The sequence below is a fragment of the Pseudophryne corroboree genome, chromosome 5 (assembly GCF_028390025.1).
Source record: "Pseudophryne corroboree isolate aPseCor3 chromosome 5, aPseCor3.hap2, whole genome shotgun sequence".
Taxonomy (NCBI): domain Eukaryota; kingdom Metazoa; phylum Chordata; class Amphibia; order Anura; family Myobatrachidae; genus Pseudophryne; species Pseudophryne corroboree.
Genome location: NC_086448.1, coordinates 520,879,536 through 520,903,922, shown reverse-complemented (window position 1 = coordinate 520,903,922; position 24,387 = coordinate 520,879,536). Strand labels below are relative to the sequence as shown.

General features: G+C 42.7%; 1 protein-coding gene across 3 annotated transcripts in view; it reads right to left on the bottom strand.

Moving 5' to 3' along the window:
- Nucleotides 1-24,387, bottom strand: part of DSP (desmoplakin) — a 93,148-nt gene that overhangs the window by 56,669 nt on the left and 12,092 nt on the right. For all 3 annotated transcript variants that reach the window (XM_063923109.1, XM_063923110.1, XM_063923111.1), the window contains exons 2-6: nucleotides 14,544-14,640; nucleotides 5,878-6,026; nucleotides 5,569-5,737; nucleotides 1,124-1,252; nucleotides 830-880 (exon numbers count right to left, since the gene is read on the bottom strand). In XM_063923109.1, coding sequence (XP_063779179.1) covers nucleotides 830-880; nucleotides 1,124-1,252; nucleotides 5,569-5,737; nucleotides 5,878-6,026; nucleotides 14,544-14,640 — 595 coding nt within the window. The remainder of the gene's footprint in view (nucleotides 1-829; nucleotides 881-1,123; nucleotides 1,253-5,568; nucleotides 5,738-5,877; nucleotides 6,027-14,543; nucleotides 14,641-24,387) is intronic.

Genomic DNA, 24,387 nt, shown 5'->3' with positions numbered 1-24,387 from the left:
CGCCTCTTTTTTTCTTTGCGTCATGTGCTGTTTGGGGAGGGTTTTTTGGAAGGGACATCCTGCGTGACACTGCAGTGCCACTCCTAGATGGGCCCGGTGTTTGTGTCGGCCACTAGGGTCGCTAATCTTACTCACACAGCTACCTCATTGCGCCTCTTTTTTTCTTTGCGTCATGTGCTGTTTGGGGAGGGTTTTTTGGAAGGGCCATCCTGCGTGACACTGCAGTGCCACTCCTAGATGGGCCCGGTGTTTGTGTCGGCCACTAGGGTCGCTAATCTTACTCACACAGCTACCTCATTGCGCCTCTTTTTTTCTTTGCGTCATGTGCTGTTTGGGGAGGGTTTTTTGGAAGGGACATCCTGCGTGACACTGCAGTGCCACTCCTAGATGGGCCCGGTGTTTGTGTCGGCCACTAGGGTCGCTTATCTTACTCACACAGCGACCTCGGTGCAAATTTTAGGACTAAAAATAATATTGTGAGGTGTGAGGTATTCAGAATAGACTGAAAATGAGTGTAAATTATGGTTTTTGAGGTTAATAATACTTTGGGATCAAAATGACCCCCAAATTCTATGATTTAAGCTGTTTTTTAGTGTTTTTTGAAAAAAACACCCGAATCCAAAACACACCCGAATCCGACAAAAAAAATTTGGTGAGGTTTTGCCAAAACGCGTTCGAACCCAAAACACGGCCGCGGAACCGAACCCAAAACCAAAACACAAAACCCGAAAAATTTCAGGCGCTCATCTCTACTTCATAGCATTATTTAACATTTGTAAAATATGTAAAACAATGTTAACACTCATGCCCATTAATAATCAGTACTTACCAGCAATGCGTCATATTCTTCTTCTAGTTGATAAATTGCTCCTTTTTCTCGCTAGTAACAAAAGCATAATACAAAAATCAATTAAATACTGTGATGAAAATATTGGTCCTCTCAACATTCATATATAAGAGGATAATGTCATATAAAATGCAATAGCTATAGTGTCCATCTGCAATTTCTATAAGCACACCTGGTTCACTCCATATTTATTAAAATATATGACAATTACGGTTATTCTAATATCACTGTAGCCATCAAATCTGTATCCATACAAATATTAAATTGATTAATTACCAGATCAGCCTTAATTTTGTCAAGTTCCCATCGGTAGTCAGCGATGGCGTTGTGGAACTTTCTGTGGTTAGCAATTTGCTGCTCTACCGACGAAGCATCAAATCCCCAACTGACATTTTCCATCTGAAGCTAAAACAATAAAAACAAAACGTTACTACACCTTAGGGTGTACAGACACTGCTTGTACATCATCTGTGAATATTAAATAATGCCCATGTATTCAAGGCCTTATGATACAGTATGTTTATAGGCTTAGGAAATATGCCTCAAGACAATATCGCTTACAGACCACACAAAATCTATCTTTCTCAAAATTGTAAACCCATATATATAATATTAGGCAACTTCCAGTGGCTTCTGTAATGTAATGGATATAATCCTGCAGAACTGGGTTTCTGTAAAGCATGGCGTAAATGTCCCTTGGGACCTAAACTCAGCCTAGCAGATGTATGTATGTCAACATTCAGCAAAAAGCATATTTCCTAACTTGTTGTTTGGGAATAAAGAAGGGCATTGCAATACGCTTGAAGGAAATCCATGCATTATGGTGAGTAGAGTTTATGGGGGATATCCAATTATCCCCGGTAAACATCGGGTACAAAAAAAACGGCCGTTTTTCTGACTTTTTTCCAATGCTTCACCGATTTTTTTTTTACAGGCTATCCAGATGGATCGCCTGTAACAAAAAAAACCTTCATCCGAAAACACACAGGTTCAGTGAAACCTGTGTGTTTTCTTGTGAAACAGACCCGTTTTCGGCCGAAAACGGGGCTGTTTCCGGGGATTCTGCCTGCCTGCCAGAGGCAGGTGAACAAAATCACTGATAAGCCGGCGCGTGCCACGGCTTATCGAGGCTAATTGGCTAGCCCCCGGCAGGACAATTAGCCCACGGTAAATTACCAGGGCTAATTGGATATCCGGCTATGTTGCAGTAAAGCCTTTATAAATACTGTAATGTGTTATCTCCAGGGAAAACGGCTTTCTGCTAATTACATTTATACATGCCTTGTAGGCTACACCAGCACAGGGAATACACCTGGTCTGCTGGAACCCCAACATATGAGTACATTTACATGCAAAGGTGTAAAAAAAAAAAGGCTAATTAATTCTTAACAGGTTTTTGCTGTGTATAATACAATATGCTCTGTTACATAAGAGTAACAGGGAGAAGCAGAATACAGGTTGAGTATCCCATATCCAAATATTCCGAAATACGTAATATTCCGAAATACGGACTTTTTGGAGTGAGAGTGAGATAGAGAAACCTTTGTTTTCTGATGGCTCAATGTACACAAACTTTGTAATACACAAAGTTATTAAAAATATTGTATTAAATAACCTTCAGGCTGTGTGTATAAGGTGTATATGAAACATAAATGAATTGTGTGAATGTAGACACACTTTGTTTAACATACAAAGTTATAAAAAATATTGGCTAAAATTACCTTCAGGCTGTGTGTATAAGGTGTATATGTAACATAAATGCATTCTGTGCTTAGATTTAGGTCCCATCACCATGATATCTCATTATGGTATGCAATTATTCCAAAATACGGAAAAATCCCATATCCAAAATACCTCTGGTCCCAAGCATTCTGGATAAGGGATACTCAACCTGTAATTGCATATATAAAATACACATGGAGACAGAGCACAAGCTTGATTCTCTGCACCGTCTCCCCCTACGCTCCCACAGGCATTCTTCATTTTCAAAAGAGAACTGCTCATAGGCACTTAGAAGCATTGTTTTGCAGAATCCTATTGAAGTGAATGGAGAGCCATTTTAGGAGTGTATTAGGAACGTATCTGAAGCATGAAACGTATGTCTGGAAACACACCAGATGAAAATGCTGCAACATGCTGTACCAAGGCACACCTACACCTGGGGGAGTGTGGCTGCTTTCCAAGACATGAACACATTTCACACACACACAGTCACATAGGACTTTTGCAATTCATGCAAACACAGACTAGACGGGCCTCCCAAGTCACATGTTCTGGCACACTGCCCAGAAAGCTCTTCATTAAAACATTTAAAGAGTAGTCTTGTTCACCCAAGCGAGATTACTGCAATTATTTCAAAGAGTTATCATAAAGCACTTTAGGCACGATATTGATTAAATATTATTTAATAACAGAAATCCTAATTATACACAAAGGGGCAGATGCAGACAGTTTTCATACTATGGGGCAAATTTACGTAACATCAACTGATTTTATAGTTATCTCTTGTTGCTAATCTTAAATGGTGCTCCAGCTACTAACTGTCATGAGTTGATTGGTTGGAGCACCATTTAATATTAGTAACGAGTGATAACTAGAATATCACTCGTTGTTAAATCTGCCACTATGTGTGGAGCACATACATCCATGGTCATATGTAACTCAGTCACATTCTCCACAAGGGTGTAACAGAGTGGATACGTGGTTCTCACGCAAAGACCACGGTTAGCAAGAGCAGTCAACATAACGTTGGGCTCTGTACAGTTGTGTTTACACTCAGATTCACCTATTTTCAGATAGATCTCTTGCAACAGGGATAGAGCTTGTGCAAGTGCGCACTGATAATGACAATGTATACGAAGCCAAGTATATGGATAGGGTTGGGGTGGTCACATAACCTGAAAATAGCTGAAAAATTGCCTGGATTGTCTAGTTTGGTTTTCAAACCAGTCTGATCCTCCCAACCATCATTCAGCCAGCTTCAGGATGTGATTAGAGAACCACCTATCGGACAGTTTCTTGCCTTGTCCCTATCAGAAGGTCTGCTGCACAAATTGTATAGCCAGCATTAGTAATACTATACAGTGCATATTGTTTGTGGCATAGGGGAGAGAAACAATAGATAAAATAAAAGAACGTAAAACAAATACAGGTGTAGCTACAACAACAGTGGAGTCTTTGGGCAATGGCCACATATAACTTTTGCCAAAATGTTTGCTTCAACAAATGATACAGTGATGATAGTGTCTAATAATTGGCCACTTTATGGGTGCTGTAAAATGTGATAGGGCGTACTCTTGTGGTAACAATAGCTGCAAACAAAGTTTTATAGTGAAAGAAATAAAAAATCAATCAATACTGAATCACAGGATAATGCTTAAGGGGAATATTTATGAAAGAAATGCCGGGAGTGTCCAGTGGTGTCTGGTGACTTCACACCCCAGGCATACCATCGTGACATCACAGGTTTAACTCATTGGAGGAAATTCAATTCTTTGAAAAGTCAGTTGGGTGTCTGTTTTTTTCCTATCTAATATACAGGAAAAAGCAGACACCCAACTGACTTTTCAAACAATTGAATATACCCCATTGTCTATGATAAATGCTGCTTCATCCAATCAGCTCCCAACTTTAATTTTTCAAACACATGACAGCTGAGAAAAGCAAAGAAGAAGGCTTTTGTATAGTATTGTATATAACAGTGAATTGGTAATCATACCATCTACTGGATCTCTACTCTTATTAAAAAATTAAGGAATTATTGCCATCTATACTAATCCGGAACCACATAATTACAGGGGCTATTCTAGGAACGGACTCCTTTACTAAACGTATACGTTTCCTGATAATGACAACGGGGTTGAGGCTGTGAGATCAGCGGTGGGGATCCCGGAGGTCAGCATACCAACCCCCGGGATCCCGACCACAGAATGCTGGTGGGGGGACGAGCGCAACAGAGTGGGAACAGTCCCTGTCAGTCGGCATGCCGACTGCCGGGTGTTTAATCGCTTGGGGTCCTGGCATCGGCATGGTGACCACCGGGATCCCGAGCGGTGGTCACACGACTGCATCCCTGACAACTGGGTAAAATATTTTTTAGCTATTGTGATTGTGTTATTATATTGCTCTTTCTAACATTTTTATATGTACCTTTGTATGTGTTTTTTTATATCTATATTAAATTGGAATATTTTATTTTATATTAACTCTCTGGTCAATATTTACATACAATAGTATACAGGAATGCAGCCTTCTTCTTTGCTTTTCTTGTATTTGTACTGTGGGAGTGGCTCTCCCCATTCTTTATAGGCAGCTGCCAAGTATAGCAGCTCATGTCACAGGCGCCTAAGTATACCTTGCTATAACATTCTCTGTATTTACATGACGGTTAGGAGCTGACTGGCTGAAGCACCATTTATCATATGCAAAAAATTTTAAAACTTGTTGCGTATGATAATACTCGTTGATAAATCAGCCCCAGTGCGAGATGGCCAGAGCGCCGAGATTCCAGCTACACTCGTACGTTTTGTAAAAGCAGCAATCATTTACAAGCCAAAACCAGGTAGGTTGTACCTTGTAAATGATTGATGCTTTAAAAAAAACAAAACACACTGCATTATATCCAGCCCATGGTGTCTGACATAATCTTGTACTTTGGTAGAAATATGGACATGATGAACATCCCAAAGATAATAAATTTGTGCTGGCAAATAGCTACTCACTCTATGCTGACGAATCTGAGTTAAGGTTTCTTTAGTTATCCGCTTAGTAATGTCATCCCATCCCGAGCCACTCTGAGAAGAAAACCCGCCACCTTTAGATCCTTTGCGTATACGCGGACCATGAATAGCTTTGTCAAGGGCACGCATTTGGTCTTGAAGCTGAAGCAGCCTACAAAACAGAAAGTGCTACTTTATGGACAAACAAAATACAATATGCACAATTTCAATTTGATATGTTTATGTTCGAAAGGTACGATTCGCCATTTGTTAATAAGAGGCATCATTTTTAGGTGTTTTGTATGACTATACCTCCTGTGATAGGATTCACATGGCTGTCCCATTAATCCCATTTCTCTGATCAAGCCATCTACCATCTCCATTTGCTCATGAGCTACCCCAAGACACTCATCCAGTTCTCTGTTACGGGCCAGCTGACTTCCATCTCCATATTTCAGCTCCTGGAAAATGAAGTGAAATAAGTTATTACTTGATTGCAGAAGACTAGGCTGTTGCAATAAGGACATATGGTCAAAGCCATATATACCAAGCCAATATGGCAAAACAATACAAAAAGTGTTCAGATAAAAGGAAGATGCATAACTGCAAAAATATTAGAAGGATAGAGCGCTACTACTGTATATTATCAAGTTTCCTGAGAAAAGTACACTTATTAACATCAAATGTAATTAACTTGCAATTCGTTTGAAATGAATAATGTATGCAGATGAAGAACTTATTCTAATTAGTAATATGACAAGAGCGATGAGAACTAGTTACAGGCAGTGGTAAAAAGCACCATCTAGTGTTCCGTACATGCTAATCAATTGCCAGGGTTCAGTATAAATTGCTTGTGCTCGGGATCCCGGCGGTCATAATACCAACACAGGGATCCCGATGATGGAAAGACCGACAGGGATGTGTGGGGTGTTCTCCCTCCTCTTCTACCCCTTAACACCCCGTCTGGTGCCTAAACCTACCGCTTTCCTCCCCTACCACCACCTCCCCCGGCTCTAAACCTAACCTGCCGGCTATACTTACAGTTGTGATGCTGACTGTTGGGATTCCAGCATCGTTTTCCTGTCCCTTTCGGAGTTCCAGGTCAGGATTGTAAAGTATGGTGGGATTCCAGCGTCTGTATTTTGACAGCCAGGATCCAGACAGCTGGCATTCTGACTGCATCCCCAATTGCCATTAGTTTGTATTTAATTGAAACAAATGAACCAGGACCTCCGGGCGTTATGCAGAAAACTAAGAGGAAGATGTCAATCTTGAGCTATTTGTCCATAATATATGGGCATCTGCCTGTATGGAGCGTTTTCTCTAAGTCATCAATGGCATCAATGTTTTTAAGGAATTTATAATGCAAGCCTGGCAAAGGTTTTACATTTAACTAAAAGCTTGCTAGCTATCCGTGCCTATTTCTCCGATCCCTTACATTTATTTATGCTACTCCGCTGTCATGGCTGGGAGTTTGAATCTTTGTTGTGCTAATAGATATTGATAACTTTGTATTTACATGCCTATCGATATGCAGTGGCCAGTATACATAAATGATTAATAAACTAAAGGATATGAATGTTTTCGATTACTACAGTAAAGTTACATAGCAGCGTAGTTTCCCCATACATCAGCTTCAGCCTTGGAAGGGATGATGTGATTAAATTCAAGTGAGTATGAGGAATGTGGCACATTGCTAGCACAATCTGTAGACCAATAAGTCATTTGTTCCTGAGTGTACTTCATCACCAAATGGTATAGTATACGGTATTCTCCAAAAAATAGACCAATAATGACTGTAAACAGTTTGTAAACAGAGTCCAGACTAAGTTTCTCAGTGGGTGAACGGTCTTTTTGAATATATGCTTTCTTGCCTAACAATCCTAAAACATAAATGGAGGATGTGAGAAAAAGGGCCCACACACACATACTAAAAAAGTAGGATAAAATAAAGTCAAAAACTGAAATTCTGATGATCCCCCCCCCCCCCCATATCTGGATTCCCGGACTCCAGATAGATTTTGAACACAATAGTTGTATATCAGGCACACTAAACTAATTGGAGCATTTATTGGAAAAGGAAGATACACAGTATATTATTATTCTTACACAGAACAACAAAATGAGATACTGTTCAGGGCTATGAAGATGCAATAGGAAAAATGTGTTGACACAGTTAATTATAGAAAAAAGGTGTTAACCATGGCAACCAGAGTCTCATTCTTTGTGGTAATGGTTAGTTAATTAAAGTAAAACATTTAGAAAACATGTACATTGGTTGCATAGTTGAATAATGATCTGTACATTAGGTTAATTCCCTTATTCTCACAAAACTCCTATTGATAAAAGGAAGGCAAAGTGCCTTAAATGGGGAAAGAATTACATAAAAACTAGGTATTGACTATGTGATTACATCATGGATCAACCGCATATTACAGTATATGTGTATATTAATGTATTAGTAACCCTTCACTTCCAGTTTTGCTTGGATGATGGTCAGTCCTTAATTGAAGCTATTTGCAGTTCTATGGAAGTTCTTGTAGGAGTACAGATCACAGCTGTAGATTTACACCTAATGTTTTCTGCTAACTCATATCCTCTGCAATGACTGTGGAATTCTCAGTATGGGCCATAAGTATTAAAGACAGGTAGATGGGCCAAGAGGTTCTTATCTGCATATCTCAAATTCTATGCATCTTTGTTAAGTATATACTTACGATGGTCATTTTAATCTTTACATTTTCCTCATCAGAGATGTTGCTTGTTAAATTACATGCACATCTTTGCACTCTCTACATTTCCTGAACACATAAGCCATTGGCTCTGGGATGAGTTGTCACAGGAGGAGATGCTGAGATTGCCATAGCTAAAAAAAACTGGCTAAGAAAAGTAGTCTGGTCTCTTTACAAGAATTCAGCCATCACTAGAGCCCAGAGTGGTGTGTTTGGCCTAGTTTTTGGCATAGTTGTACTTGAATCTTTAAAGATTCAAGTTCGTACAATCATGGGCCAATGTAGTGAACCAAACAGTGCATGCCACTGGCCTTTTGAACTTGGCCCTGCCCAATAAGTCATGACTGGCGTCATACAACACACCCCCTCACAACAACTTATATTGGCTATCATGAGCAAGGATAAGGTAGTCCAATGGCCGGGTGGGAGCAGAGAAAAGCACCTGAAGAAAGAAGCAAGAAGATACCTCACAACAGAAGAGAGGAGGCTCTGGTGGAAAGAATAAAGACAATATCACATGAAGGAGAAGATAAGCACTTCCGTAAAGAAGAGAAGAAACCCTGCACTGGAGAACCTAATAAATGTTTGCAAGCAGCAGCAGAGGACGACATTGGAAAAGGACAGCAGAAGAAGGATACTGAAGAACTATTAGTAGTCGTCCTGGGACAGTAGAGGACTTTTTTTTTTAATGAGAAATGAAAAACAAAGGAGCTTCCATTCTCCTTTTGTTGCCCTTCTAACTTCTGGAACAGAAAAGGTCTCTGGGTACCACTAAGCCCCACCGCATCACTGATGCCCCTTTTACACCTAAAAACGTGGGTCGCAGCCAGGAGCCTGACACGGGTGCTTCTCGGCTGTGACCCGCGTCAGCCCCCTTTCCGGCTGCAGTCACCAACCCCGACATATTGCCGGGTTGGTGACGTTGCTGGTGATGCGGTGGGGGTGGTGCTGGGAGATCACGTGATCTCCCAGCGCCGCCCTTCAATACACTGTGAACGGGAGCCGGGGCGCATCGACTCGGCTTCCGTTTACACAGCACAGCTTGCCGGGTTGAACCCGTGTTCAACCCTGCAAGCTACCCGGGTTGGAATACCGGGTCACTTGACTCGGATTATTCCAACTCAGCCCTTTCACACCAACCAGCAACACGGGTTGGGCACTAGGCCTGTATCTCTGCCCCGCATTTACCCCTCTTCATCTGGGTTCTAGGCCTGATGGCCATAAGTGGCGAGGTTTTAGTCCTATATTCCACTTTGCCATCAAAAGGTATTTCTACAGTGAAGCAGGCACAAGGAATACTGTGCATACAGTATTAAGCCCACTAGATCCAGTCACAGCAGGACTGTCTGATAGTTTAGTGGGACTGAGTACTAGGGCCCAGTACCCTAGACAACCAGGGTGGCGATTTTCATCCTTACACAGTTGGCGACACCTCACACTGTTTTTTCCACTTAAACTGCCCACACATAGAATAATAATAAATTAACCCTTTCTATGCCTATTACTGCTATATGACCTAATAAACCTCCCTGATTACCCTGTAAATAGGTTTCCACATTACTCCGGTCCCATTAATGTATGGCTTTTTGGTGTATTCTTGTCCTGCTTAAATTTGGATTGCTGTCTCTGTATGCATTCTGTGCCCTGCATTACATTGTAAGCAGCAACTTTACAGTAAGTCACATCAGTTGGTCAGAGTGCTTTGTCCTCTGTCTGGCCCTCGCACTTCTGCGTCCAAGGGGGATCCTTTCTGCTACAGACACCTGTATTTTCCCTCATATATTCCCACCATTAACCAGAACAAACCAGGGCAAGAGCACAGTGGAATGTCTATACTGCCTCTCCAAGCACTTTGCACTGAGAATTCCCACGCCTGAAGTTTTCCTGATTTTTATTCCCTTTATTTTTCTTGCAGGAGCGAGGTCCCATTTGGTGTGGGGAGAGCTGCTGCTGGGAGGGTTTTTACTTTGCAGATCCTCAGCAGCTGGAACCTGTAGGTCACTCACCCATGGGTGTATGTACCTACTAACAGTATGCATGACTAAAGTAGCTATATATATATATATATATATATAGTTAGCGAGTATGGCTCGGCACTCACTTGTAGGGGTATAATTACTTGCTGCGGTGCCCTCTGAGGATCAAAGGCAAGATCCGTTATAGTGAAGAGAAAATCAGCGGCACTCTACAGACTGTTATATAATAAAAAAGTCTTTAATCCGGTCCTACGCCGTTTCGGGGACTACGCCCCGTCTTCAGGGACAAATGATACACAAATGCATTGCACATAAAATACACTTATATACACACCCAAGTGGGTACTCAGTACCTGTATTGAACTCACCTGTCCCGCGCTGCCGACCGCGTCCCATCCATCTGAGCGAGAACCCGCGTCTCCGAACGATGACGTCAGTCGGCCGCGACGGGCAGGGAGCCAATCAAGTAAAGTGTGAGCCGCGTTACTTGGTAACCGCTGTAAACAAAACAACGGTTAATCTCGTGCACTGTACTGTAAGCATAAAATCACAACAAAACAAGACACTGATCACACTTGACAAACAAACACTAACAAACATAAGTTAAAAGACACGGTGTTAGCTGTTAACCTAAGCGATTCCCAATTTCACAGTTGTTACCTGAATACTCAATAGTTAAGTTAAACAGCTAAGTAAATCTGCCTTAATGATAATAAATGTGAGTAATAATATTAGGCATAGCGGCTATCCAATTCAATCTCTAGCATTTACTGACACCTAGGCTCTTTAGAATTTAAGCCATTGCTGGTAAGGAAATATATTATCCTATTAAATAGCAGCATCCTGTAATCACTTATAAGAAACATTGCAGGCCTAAAGTTTCATTTAGTCCCTTAGGTGACATAGTACCTAGGACATATATCCACCTACTTTCACGCTGCATAAGGATTTTATTACGGTCCCCACCCCGATGTGAGAGAGGGACATGGTCAATTATGATGGCTCTCATACTGGCTATCGTATGCCTTGCCACCAAACAATGTCGTGCGATGGGCTGTTCGCTCACTCCCTTTTCAAATGCTTGTATTATGGCACTACGATGTAGTGCCATCCTTTCTCTGAACTGTCTCTGTGTCTTGCCTACATAGGCCAGACCACAGGGACATTTCAGCATGTAAACTACATGTGTTGTGGTGCAAGTGACCCTATGATGTATTTTATATTGTTTCCCTGTAGTGGGGTGACTGAATGTTGGGCCTGTCAATAGTGTGTTACAGGTCGAGCACCCCAGGCAACGAAAACAGCCCACTTTGGGACGCAAAAAATGAGATGATATTTGTTTGGTTAGTGGAAATACATCCAATTTAACCACTTTATCTGAAATACTTTGTCCCTTGGTGTAACTGGGAAGTAATTGGGTGCCGAGTAGGGCTGGTAAAGAGTGATCAGTATTAACCAATGGCCATAATTTCTTTGCCTGACTGACAATGGAGGTAGTGGCCGTGGTGTAACGGTTGACCCATGGAATTTTAGGGGCCTCATGTGTGGCGGCTGTCGGGGGAGCTGCTGCAGAGGTCAATAGGGACTCCCTAGTTAGTCGCATAACCTTATGTTTATTGGCCAAAAGTTCCTCTCGTGGGTACCCTCTTGTAAGGAATTTATCCACCATTTGTGCTAATGCCTCCTCTAATTGCTGAGGATCAGAAATGATACGTCTGGCCCTCAGCATTTGCGAATATGGCAGGCCCTTACATGACAGTCAACTGCCCGATTGTACCACTATTCTACACTGTCCCAAAAGTGCATAAGTCACTGACTAATCCCCCTGGACGTCCGATTGTATCGGCCAGAAACTCCCTATATCATCCAGTGGCGATTTTTCTGGACGCATACTTAAATCCGTGCATTCAAGCGGTTCCTTCATACTTGAAGGATACCACCACCTTGTTAATTCACCTGCAGCAAATGATGTTACCGGCTGATAAATTAATTTTGTGTAGTGCAGATGCCACCAGCCTCTACACCTGCATCCCACATGATGCAGGTGTGGAGGCTGTACGGCATCTCATTACGGATAATCCACTGTACACGGGTCCGCCAATTGAGGTCTTTTTGCAGCTACTAACATTAGTATTGACCCGCAATTATTTTACATTCAATGGGCGTATGTATTTGCAGCTAGCTGGTTGTGCGATGGGGTCCCCAGTGGCCCCATCGTATGCAAACGCCTACATGCACACTGTGGAGACTGCTCTCTTTGGGTCTATTACACAATCATCTATGTATTTCTATAGGAGATACATAGATGACTTACTGATCTTTTGGCGGGGTAGCGCTGAGTCCTTAGCGACAGTACTAGATAGGCACAATGCCACCGATGGGCCAATTAAACTCACTTACCAGATATCGGAGACCCATATTCATTTTCTGGATGTGGCCATCCAGATAACCTCGGGGCAATTACAAACTAACCTATATGTCAAACCTACTGACAGGAACTCGGCACTACATCATGCCAGTTTTCATCCCCACTCTACACGTAAGGGCCTGCCATATTCGCAAATGCTGAGGGCCAGACGTATCATTTCTGATCCTCAGCAATTAGAGGAGGCATTAGCACAAATGGTGGATAAATTCCTTACAAGAGGGTACCCACGAGAGGAACTTTTGGCCAATAAACATAAGGTTATGCGACTAACTAGGGAGTCCCTATTGACCTCTGCAGCAGCTCCCCCGACAGCCGCCACACATGAGGCCCCTAAAATTCCATGGGTCAACCGTTACACCACGGCCACTACCTCCATTGTCAGTCAGGCCAAGAAATTATGGCCATTGGTTAATACTGATCACTCTTTACCAGCCCTACTCGGCACCCAATTACTTCCCAGTTACACCAAGGGACAAAGTATTTCAGATAAAGTGGTTAAATTGGATGTATTTCCACTAACCAAACAAATATCATCTCATTTTTTGCGTCCCAAAGTGGGCTGTTTTCGTTGCCTGGGGTGCTCGACCTGTAACACACTATTGACAGGCCCAACATTCAGTCACCCCACTACAGGGAAACAATATAAAATACATCATAGGGTCACTTGCACCACAACACATGTAGTTTACATGCTGAAATGTCCCTGTGGTCTGGCCTATGTAGGCAAGACACAGAGACAGTTCAGAGAAAGGATGGCACTACATCGTAGTGCCATAAAACAAGCATTTGAAAAGGGAGTGAGCGAACAGCCCATCGCACGACATTGTTTGGTGGCAAGGCATACGATAGCCAGTATGAGAGCCATCATAATTGACCATGTCCCTCTCTCACATCGGGGTGGGGACCGTAATAAAATCCTTATGCAGCGTGAAAGTAGGTGGATATATGTCCTAGGTACTATGTCACCTAAGGGACTAAATGAAACTTTAGGCCTGCAATGTTTCTTATAAGTGATTACAGGATGCTGCTATTTAATAGGATAATATATTTCCTTACCAGCAATGGCTTAAATTCTAAAGAGCCTAGGTGTCAGTAAATGCTAGAGATTGAATTGGATAGCCGCTATGCCTAATATTATTACTCACATTTATTATCATTAAGGCAGATTTACTTAGCTGTTTAACTTAACTATTGAGTATTCAGGTAACAACTGTGAAATTGGGAATCGCTTAGGTTAACAGCTAACACCGTGTCTTTTAACTTATGTTTGTTAGTGTTTGTTTGTCAAGTGTGATCAGTGTCTTGTTTTGTTGTGATTTTATGCTTACAGTACAGTGCACGAGATTAACCGTTGTTTTGTTTACAGCGGTTACCAAGTAACGCGGCTCACACTTTACTTGATTGGCTCCCTGCCCGTCGCGGCCGACTGACGTCATCGTTCGGAGACGCGGGTTCTCGCTCAGATGGATGGGACGCGGTCGGCAGCGCGGGACAGGTGAGTTCAATACAGGTACTGAGTACCCACTTGGGTGTGTATATAAGTGTATTTTATGTGCAATGCATTTGTGTATCATTTGTCCCTGAAGACGGGGCGTAGTCCCCGAAACGGCGTAGGACCGGATTAAAGACTTTTTTATTATATAACAGTCTGTAGAGTGCCGCTGATTTTCTCTTCACTATATATATATATATATATATATATATACACATATATAGTAGCTATATATATATATATATATATATATATATATATATATATACACACACATATATACACACACACACACACAAATTACGAAGACAAGTAGCTCTTCTATATATTAAACAAGAAACACTACTTACAGGTTGTGCAATTAGTTCAGCGCGAATTAGGCTATCTGAAATATTCTGAAGCATATCCTGAACAGTGTTTGGCCGCCGGGACATTGTGCCAGTTTGTCTGGAAAAAAATAAAAATAGGAAAAATTACTGGGAAAGACAAACAGAACAAGGAAAAGAAAGAGTACTGGACATGGTCATTGATAAAATAGGTTTTAAAAATACTCTAAAATTATTCCAATGTAGATCTAAGATGAAACACAAGAGTCTAACCAATTGCAGTAAATCGTGTGAAGACTCAATGATGCTTAAAAATAGGCACAAAAAGGACAATTAATTGAAGGTTAAATGCTTTAATCATTTTTATTTAAAAAATGTTTTAACAATTAAAAAATACCTACTATTGTATTACTGTGGCTAGAATAAACTATTGTGCTTTCATCTAAACCAACAAACCCTTCTCCACTTCACAAGTGGATAGAAGCAAGTTAATCTATAAGAAGTCTTATACTGTATCAAGGAATAATAGTGTGGAAGGTTTGATTTTCAGCTAGATCTCTGTTTTGTTTATGGGACAATTAAAAATAAAATTCATATTTATTCATTAAAAACTTAGGGGTTCTTTATTAATACAAATATATTTCCCCTTCCCCCCTTTGAGTAACATCTATTATTAGTACAGCTATTAGTCGCAATAAAAGAATACAGTTCTACTGGAAGGAAACAGCTAATCCAGCAGGAGGCTGTCTTAAGGCCCATATACACTGGGTGATTTTGAGCTGAAAGCAGATCACTTTTGGTGTTTTGAGCGGCTTTCAGCTCAAAACCGCCCAGTGTGCATGCCCAAACGATGAGCGGTGAGTGCTGATGCGCGCTCCCGCTTCATCGCCAGCGGCCGCCATTCATCTACTGGTATTACCAGTAGATGAACGGCGGGGTGAGCGGCTTTCCATAGCGTCCTGCTATGGAAAGCCGCTCACCCCCGCTGACATTGCTGGGCAGGGGGGAAAATCGCTCAGTGTGTATGCACTGAGCGCCTTTCAGCCCAGCGATGTCAGCGATCATCGCTGTGCTTACACGCTGGGCAAAAACGCCCAGTGTGTATGCACCTTTAGAGATAATGCTGTTAAATGAACATGTCTTTCACCACTTGCTTATAGCACTGGTGAAAGATACTTGCAGGCACTGACCTGTGCAAATATGGCCATCAGGTTAGCATGCACACAGTTTAGTCCGAACATCCCTTTCTAGTGATACTGTAACCTATTGCCTACAATGACTAATTCCATCTGAAGATGGTGCTAGCTATTAGGGGCAAGCTCCATAAAAGCTTAGGGGGGAATACAATTAGCTGTGATTATTTGTCTCGGGCTAATTGATCCCCCAGGGCAATTCAATTAGTCCCCAAAGGCAACCTGCAGGCTGCACTTAACAGATTTATTTTCAGGTCTGAACAGACCCGAATAGAAATACCTGATAAATAGCCTGTTTTCAGGTACCGCAGCCATGTTAACAACATAGGTCCGGGAAGTTATCCAATATTCTATAGGATAGTGCCCGAAAACATCTTAATTTAAGAGACATTGTATTTAATTGAATAACCTCAGGCATTTAAGGTCCAGGCTACCTCCACCCCCTTTTCACCCCCATTAAATTAATGGGGCCAATTGAATTACCCCTTACATTTTTTGTACTTGATGAATTACTCCAGACTGCAGTCCCCTCTGAGACTGCTATAGTCTTCATTTGTTTGCCCAAAGCATGATAAATCACTGATATTTCCTATATAAGCTTTTATTAAATATCCCTGATACCTACATATGACTATAGCGTGCAGAATTAGGTGTTTCCACATGATTTCATGCTTGATAAATAGTATTTCTATGATCAACACATTTAAACACATAAAAGAAATGTATTTCTAATAAAACTCCTTTTAAATGACATGAATACAAGACTTTGTGGAACTCATCAATAAAAAATGATCTTCCTTAACCACAGAATATTAAACCATTAAAATAGACAACATTAGCACCTCTACTAGGAAATGGAAAGATCCATGAAACTTGTGTTCCTCAGTTTGAGCATTATAAATTGTTTAGGTCATATACACCCAGTGAAGGCAACAAACAAAGGGCCTAATTCAGACCTGATTGCGGCAGCAAATTTGTTCTCTAATGGGCAAAACCATGTGCACTGCAGGTGGGGCAGATGTAACGTGCAGATAGAGTTAGATTTGGGTGTGGTGTGTTTAAACTGAAAACTAAATTGCAGTGTAAAAATAAAGCAGCCAGTATTTACCCTGCACAGAAACAATATAACCCACCCAAATCTAACTCTCCCTGCATGTGTTGCATCTTACCCCCTGCAGTGCACATGGTTTTGCCCATTAGAGAACAACATTGCTCCTGCAATCGGGTCTCAATTAGGCACACCATATTCCATAGAAGCTCTTTCTATCACTGGGCTGTCGCAGCAAGCCAATGCTGGTTTGGGCTGGGCTGTCATGGGTGGGTAGAGATTATTTCATTTGTCAGATGTCTCAGCTTGCAAGTTAATTATTTTTTCCGCCAACAAAATGACTAATTATGCTGACTCATTTAAAAAAAGGTGTTCAAGAATATAAGAGCTTGTATACATTTCCAAGAAGATCATTAGTTGTTATTGCATAAGTACAGTATTATCAAATGTGATATAAACAAAACTTATTTGTACAAAACCCACAAATAGAAAGACACATTGCATTGAAAAATACATCTTAATCAGTGTGATATTTCTCAATTTGTAGAGTGCAGCGTACCAATCACATCTGTGAGGTGTTTTAGAGAATACAATAAACTCATCTGTGCTAGAGTACTATTAAGTCTTATGATACAGAAACAACAACAAAAATATATGTTGTGGTCCTTCCAGGCTTATCCTTTACTTTGGAATCCTTGTTATCCCGTCAGCAGACTGCATCCTGCTTTACCAACTGACCATACAGGACATTTCCATTCATGGACACCGCCAGGAATTTGGCTCATCAGCACCTTTGAAAGCTTTTGCTTGGATCGGATCCCGCATAATAGAGAGGACAGCTTCACTTCCAAACCAGCTTTATTGGATCAAGCTATAGATCTTCCTCCAGCGGCAATTCATTGTGGTAACGTTACCTACACGAACAGTGTCCATTAATATTGTCCGAAAGGTCTCAAAAAGTCATATCATCTGTGGATGCTTATTGAAATCTGCATAATTGCATGGGACATTACAAGGTTCCTTCATGAGAAATGTACTAGCATGACCCAATTTAATCTTACACCTTTTTAAATATTGTTTTCAGTACCGTAACTAGGTATGTGCGCTGTGTGCCTTGCACACAGCGCAGGATGACCTGGGGCGCAATCTGCCGGCCGCACAATCTACTCAGGTGATGAGTACCTGTCAGCCCTGCCTCCCCCCCGCACCAAAGCCGAAGCTATCAGAACTAACTGCTGCTGCGGGGTTCCTCTTCTACACGGGCAGAAATAAAACAGAAGCGGGCGGGCCAGCCCCACCACTCAAATTTCCTCCCCTTCCTCTTACCGCCTTTCCTCTAAAGCAAAGCAGTGTTGCCGTGTCTTAACGTCATGATGTAGTGACTGGACCTGGCGCAGGGATCCGCTGCTGCTGGCGCCAATGACAGGGGGATCCGCTGCTGCTGGCGCCAATGATGGGGGGATCCGCTGCTGCTGGCACCAATGACAGGGGAATCCGTTGCTGCCGGCACCAATGACAGGGGGATCTGATGCTGCCGAATGAAGGTAAACAGTGCCGTCTGTATGGGGGGAGGGAGCAAGGAGGAACACAGTGCCGCCTGTACAGGGAAGGAAAAGAAGTACACAGTGATGCCTGTACTGGAGGGTGGGAGGGGGGAATGTCTGTCTCAATCCTTGTTCAACCCTTTCTCTTGGTCTCCCACCCTTCTCTCTCTTTATTTATCTCTCTCTCCCACCCTTCTCTCTGTCTGTTTCCCCCCTTCTCATTCTTTCTGTCTGTCTCATCCTACTCTATATCCCCTTTTCTCCTCTCTCTTTTCTTATTTCCCCTCCCCTCTCTCCCCCCTTTATCTGTCTCCTCTTTTCTCTCTTACCCTTATCTCTGTACACCACAGTACACTTCACTACACTACACTCTAAGGGTGAAGGGGGGTGTAAGGGGGAATCTGCCTGCCGTACTGTGTTAAAGGGGGACTCTGCCTGCCGTAATGTGTAAAAAAGGGGACGCTGTCTGCCGTAATGTGTAAAAAAGGGGACTGTCTGCCGTAATGTGTAAAAAAGGGGATGCTGTCTGCCGTAATGTGTAAAAAGGGGACTCTGACTGCTGTAATGTGTAAAAAAGGGGACGCTGTCTGCCGTAGTGTGTAAAAAGGGGACGCTGTCTGCCGTAATGTGTAAAAAGGGGACTCTGTTTGCCGTAATGTGTAAAAAAGGGGACGCTGTCTGCCGTAGTGTGTAAAAAGGGGACGCTGTCTGCCGTAATTCGTAAAAAGGAGACGCTGTCTGCCGTAATGTGTAAAATGGGGACGCTGTCTGCCGTAATGTGTAAAAAGGGGATGCTGTCTGCCGTGATGTGCAAAAAGGGGCTCTACCTGGTGTAGTGGCGCTACTGTGCGGCGTAATTTGAATAATGGAGACTACTGTGCACCATTATATTAATTGCTATTATTTTGTGGCCACACCCCTTTCCCGTGAAGTGCACATGGTTTTCCCCAACTGCTAACAAATTTGCTGCTGCGATCACTCTGAATTACCGACCATGTGCACTGCAGGTGTGGCAGATATAACATGTGCAGAGAGAGTTAGATTTGGGTGGGTTATTTTGTTTCTGTGCAGGGTAAATACTGGCTGCTTTATTTTTACACTGCAATTTATATTTCAGTTTGAACACACCCCACCCAAATCTAACTCTCTCTGCACATGTTAAATCTGCACCCCCCCGCCCCCCCCCCCCCACTGCAGTGCACATGGTTTTGCCCAACTGCTAACAAATTTGCTGCTGCGATCAACTCTGAATTAGGCCCCTAGGGGGTAATTCTGAGCTGATCGCAGCAGCAAGTTTGTTAGCAATTGGGCAAAACCATGTGCACTGCAGGGGGGGCAGATATAACATTTGCAGAGAGTTAGATTTGGGTGGGTTATTTCGTTTCTGTGCAGGGTAAATACTGGCTGCTTTATTTTTACACTGCAATTTAGATTTCAGTTTGAATACACCCAACCCAAATCTAACTCTCTCTGCACATGTTATATCTGTCCCCCCTGCAGTGCACATGCTTTTTCCCAACTGATAACAAATTTGCTGCTGCGATCAACTCAGAATTAGTCCCCTGGTTCAAAGATTTAGATCAGTGCCAGTTAATGACACAGATCAGATGGGATGGTCATAGTGAAGGATACCAATGGTTTGTTCTGTGATGACAATCTCATGACTCAGCAACTAGAGAGGTGGTACACAGTGTACACGGGTTTCTCATGGAAGGTCTATAGTGCATTGTGTCACCTACATATGCACACATATCATGTTAAGGTTCATAGCCAAGCACCACTTTCATCCATAATTACTAGACCTTTCGAGAGGTAATTTAGCAACAAGCAGAAACAGCAAAATAGAATGCCAAACCCCTTCATTGGTCTCTTTTTTTAATAATTTCATTTTTGCAACAAGAAAATATAAACACTAAATCATTGTGAATTTAATCACATATGAAATATTTCTAGTTTATTTAATTACAGTAAACATTCATGGCAACAGGTAACCTAGCCATCCAATCATGGGGGTAATTCTGAGTTGATCGCAGCAGCAAATTTGTTAGCAGTTGGGCAAAACCATGGGGGTAATTCTGAGTTGATCGCAGCAGCAAGTTTGTTAGCAATTGGGCAAAACCATGTGCACTGCAGGGGGGGCAGCTATAACATGTGCAGAGAGAGTTAGATTTGGGTGGTTATTTCGTTTCTGTGCAGGGTAAATACTGGCTGCTTTATTTTTACACTGCAATTTAGATTGCAGATTGAACACACCACACCCAAATCTAACTCTCTCTGCACATGTTATATCTGCCCCCTCCTGCAGTGCACATGGTTTTGCCCAACTGCTAACAAAATTCGTGCTGCGATCAACTTGGAATTACCCCCCATGTGCACTGCAGGGGGCGAGGTGGGGGGGGGGGGGCAGATATAACATTTGCAGAGAGAGTTGATTTGGGTGGGTTATACACTGCAATTTAGATTTCAGATTGAACACACCCACCCAAATTTAACTCTCTATGCACATGTTATGTCTGCCCCACCTGCAGTGCATACGGTTTTGTCCAACTGCTAACAAATTTGCTGCTGCGATTAACTCTGAATTAGGCCCCATATCGCACTAAATTGCCTTTACTTACCCCTTTAACGAAATGCACCCCAGGTTTTTGGTATGTGTGAAAGCAAACTACCTAGGACAAAGTCCCTGGTGTCTGACCCTGGTACAGAGCAGGGTCGGGGATCCAGGTAGTTTGCTTTCACACATACCAAAAACCCAGGGTTGATGTGCATTCACATTTGCCAGCTAGATATGGCAATTTCCCGGATTGCATATATGAAAGGAGTATTAATTAAGAATGCCATCCATGTAAACACCATCTAAAACAGTTACCAGTGACTGCAATATGCACGCAAAGTATTTATGGCATCACAGTCCCATCCATATGTCCCCTAAACTCAGAAATGCAACAAAATATAACACTTCCAAATATATATTCTCACACTTTCCAAGGCCCCTTACCAATATGCTGTTAACCAACGGCAGTTGCAGTGTTTAAAGTCATGTTTAAACTTTATTAGAAAATAGCAGCCTAGTGACAGACAGCACCAAAGTGGCCAATATGCAATAAAGAACGCAGGCTAGAGGTGGATATACAATATAGAGAGCATAATTTTAAGGAAATATGGGCCCGATTCTGCTTAGTTGTAGTTTTGCGAAAAATCGCAAAACTGCAACTCCTTTCTCTAGCATGCAGGCCGCCCCCTGATAAAAACAGCAATGCGCTCGCACCTTTAGGGTAGTCCCCTGCCTTCGCAGTCTAGCTGCAAAGGCAGTCGCCGTGCCGCCATATTTAGGGTTGCAGCAGCTGAGTGTGACTACATGCAGCCGCCGCCCCCACCCCACAAACAGTCCAGACATGTCTCCGTTGCCTGGACCGCACCCTCCCAATGTCGCGATGACTACACCATGACGACACCCCATCACCACCCCCATTGAGACTTAGATTGCGATCGCTTGCAGAAGTGCAGGCATCTCTGATTAGCGATTTCCGCAATCACTGCTGAATTGGGTTCTATATACAGGGCAGAAAGCATCCTAGAAACACAGTGCAATACAGGGAGCATCCAAGTGATTGCCATAGAGAGTGCTAGTCATATTCCTAGCTTATATTCAGGCTGCCATTTACCAGGACTCAGCCACACCCTCTAGCCACTTTTCCGCTCTACTTCAACTGCATGTCATTGCCACTCCCTTCCATCCACGACAATGGGCAAGTCCACTGACCCCATCATCCACAACATGGTAGATGTTCACTGATGCAGAGTCATACAGTCCTATGTGATAAGAACTGAAAGCGTGGGGAGGAGATGGATGAATATCCAGAGTCCTGATTGTGGGAGCACAGTGTACGTAGTAACCCTGTGACCTTTGTGATGAGGTCAGACCTTACATTTACAGATCAGACATAATATGGCCAGAAGGGTAAAATATTTTAATGTTTTGTGTTAAATACCATATTTTATATTGAAAATGTATATTTGCAGTGATAATCATAACTGCATAATAGTAAAAATATAAGAACATCTTTAATATACTTTTAATAACCAATGTAAAATTAATGACTAATAAGCCACTAAAGTCATGGGGTACTCCTTACATTAGTCATATGCATTTCATGAGCTTAATGCTGTGTTTGTGAGTAATAAAAGTACTAAGGTGTGGTTCCGAACATATAGTTAAAGCAAGGCAAGGCCCAAGGGCTGTACATAGAATTCCACAGTCTGTACTGAATTTTCAACCTAATGTATCAATCATAGGATCCACTTAGGATATGTGCATTGAAAAGCTGATGTCTAGGAAACTGCAGATTTTATAAAAAGGTGCAAAGTCAAGTTCTGCTTTAGACAGGGCATCAGTGTGCTTACGTTTTGCATAGGAGATTAGGGTTTCATAATAACGCCATTGTTTGTGGATTTCCCTTACGGTGAATAGGTTACATAATTCCTGATCCTGCAAATACAGTAAAGGCCCCCTGAATGGTAAGAGTATTCTGATGTCATCATTAGTATTACTTAGGCAATAATTAAGAATATTCGCTGGCAGATTCCTCCTTAGCGTAAGACCCAGGTCACCAGGTACACAGGGACATTTACCAGGTGATAGAGGTCATTGTGTTAGGCATGCTTCTTTCGGTCTAACACTGTACCTATTTAAAAAAAAATACAAGAGAAAACCACCAGCTCACCATTAAGAGTATGAGCGGTGTGCGCAGGATAGGAGGAAATCAATCGTCGCCATATGTGCAGGACTAGAAATCACTACTAGAGCGGGAAGAGTACTGATAAGATGGCCGGTGTCTTAGCTGCAATAAGCACTGTGATGGTTATGTAGCTGGCATGTTATCACAATACCAGCCAGGTGGATACTTGATGATAACTAAAATATTTAATCAATGTGAAAGTTTTGGATTGCAAAGTTAAAGCATTTAGAAGAGAACAGCAAGACCTCCAGTTTTAACCCTTAAGGTGCGTACAAACTGAGCTATTTTCCTGTGCCCAGCGATGTTTTCACAGGGGATGAAGGGGGGGGGGGGGGGGGGGGGGGGTTGAAGCACTTCCCACAGTAAGAGCCTGTGGGAAGTGCTTCATTCAGCTGTTCAAACAGCCTGACGGACGGCAGCGGCCAGCAGAGATGCGGGAGCTGGCCATACACACTGGCCGAGTTTGAGCTCAAAGTAGCTTAAAATGACAAAAGTGAGCTACTTTGAGCTCGAAATCACCCAGTGGGTATGAGCCTTTAGTCTTACATGGGGCCGGGGAATAATAGGCAGAGTTGGATGCATGACAAGATATGCCAGTTTTACACCAGGAGAGAACAGTAGTATACGGTTTACTTTACACCATGAGAGGAGCCTTAGCAGTATTCAATAGTAATGAAGTACCAAATACATAAGACAATCTATGTCTCGCCAGTGTTGTAATTAAATACTAAGGGACATATTCATTATCATTTGTTCAGAAATTATGGCCGGGATGTACTAAAGCTGAAATGCGGTAAAAACCCAATTTTCTGGGTTTTTACTGCATTTCCAAATGCACTAAAGCCCCGACTCAAGGGCACCGATGCAGAGGGTAACAGCAGCTATAGCTGGTGTTACCCTATAGAAGCCTATGAGCTTCTTTCCACATTGCGCTGTGTGATGGATCCAATCTGACTGATTACTTTGCCCTGCGGCCACTGCGTCTTTCTGCGCATGCACAGACTAACTCCAGGGTTGTAAACCCTGAAGATCATGGATGGAAGCACGCAGTGCCGTTTCTTGCGGCGGGCGAGCCGTGCAACCGCACGGGGCGCCCGCTGCGGCACTTCTTGAGGACTTTGAATCCCCCCTCCCCTCTCCTCCCGAGTGCCCAGCTCGGGGGGCGGGGCTTCGCGGAATGACGCGATTGCGTCGTGACGTCACAACGCAATCGCGTCATTCCGCGAAACCCCGCCCCCCGAGCTGGGCACTCGGGAGGAGGGAGAAGGGGGAGCCAAGCCGGATGGCAGCGGCGCCGCGCAGACGAGGGAGAGACGGCTGAAGAGCGGGAAGAACCGCTTCAAA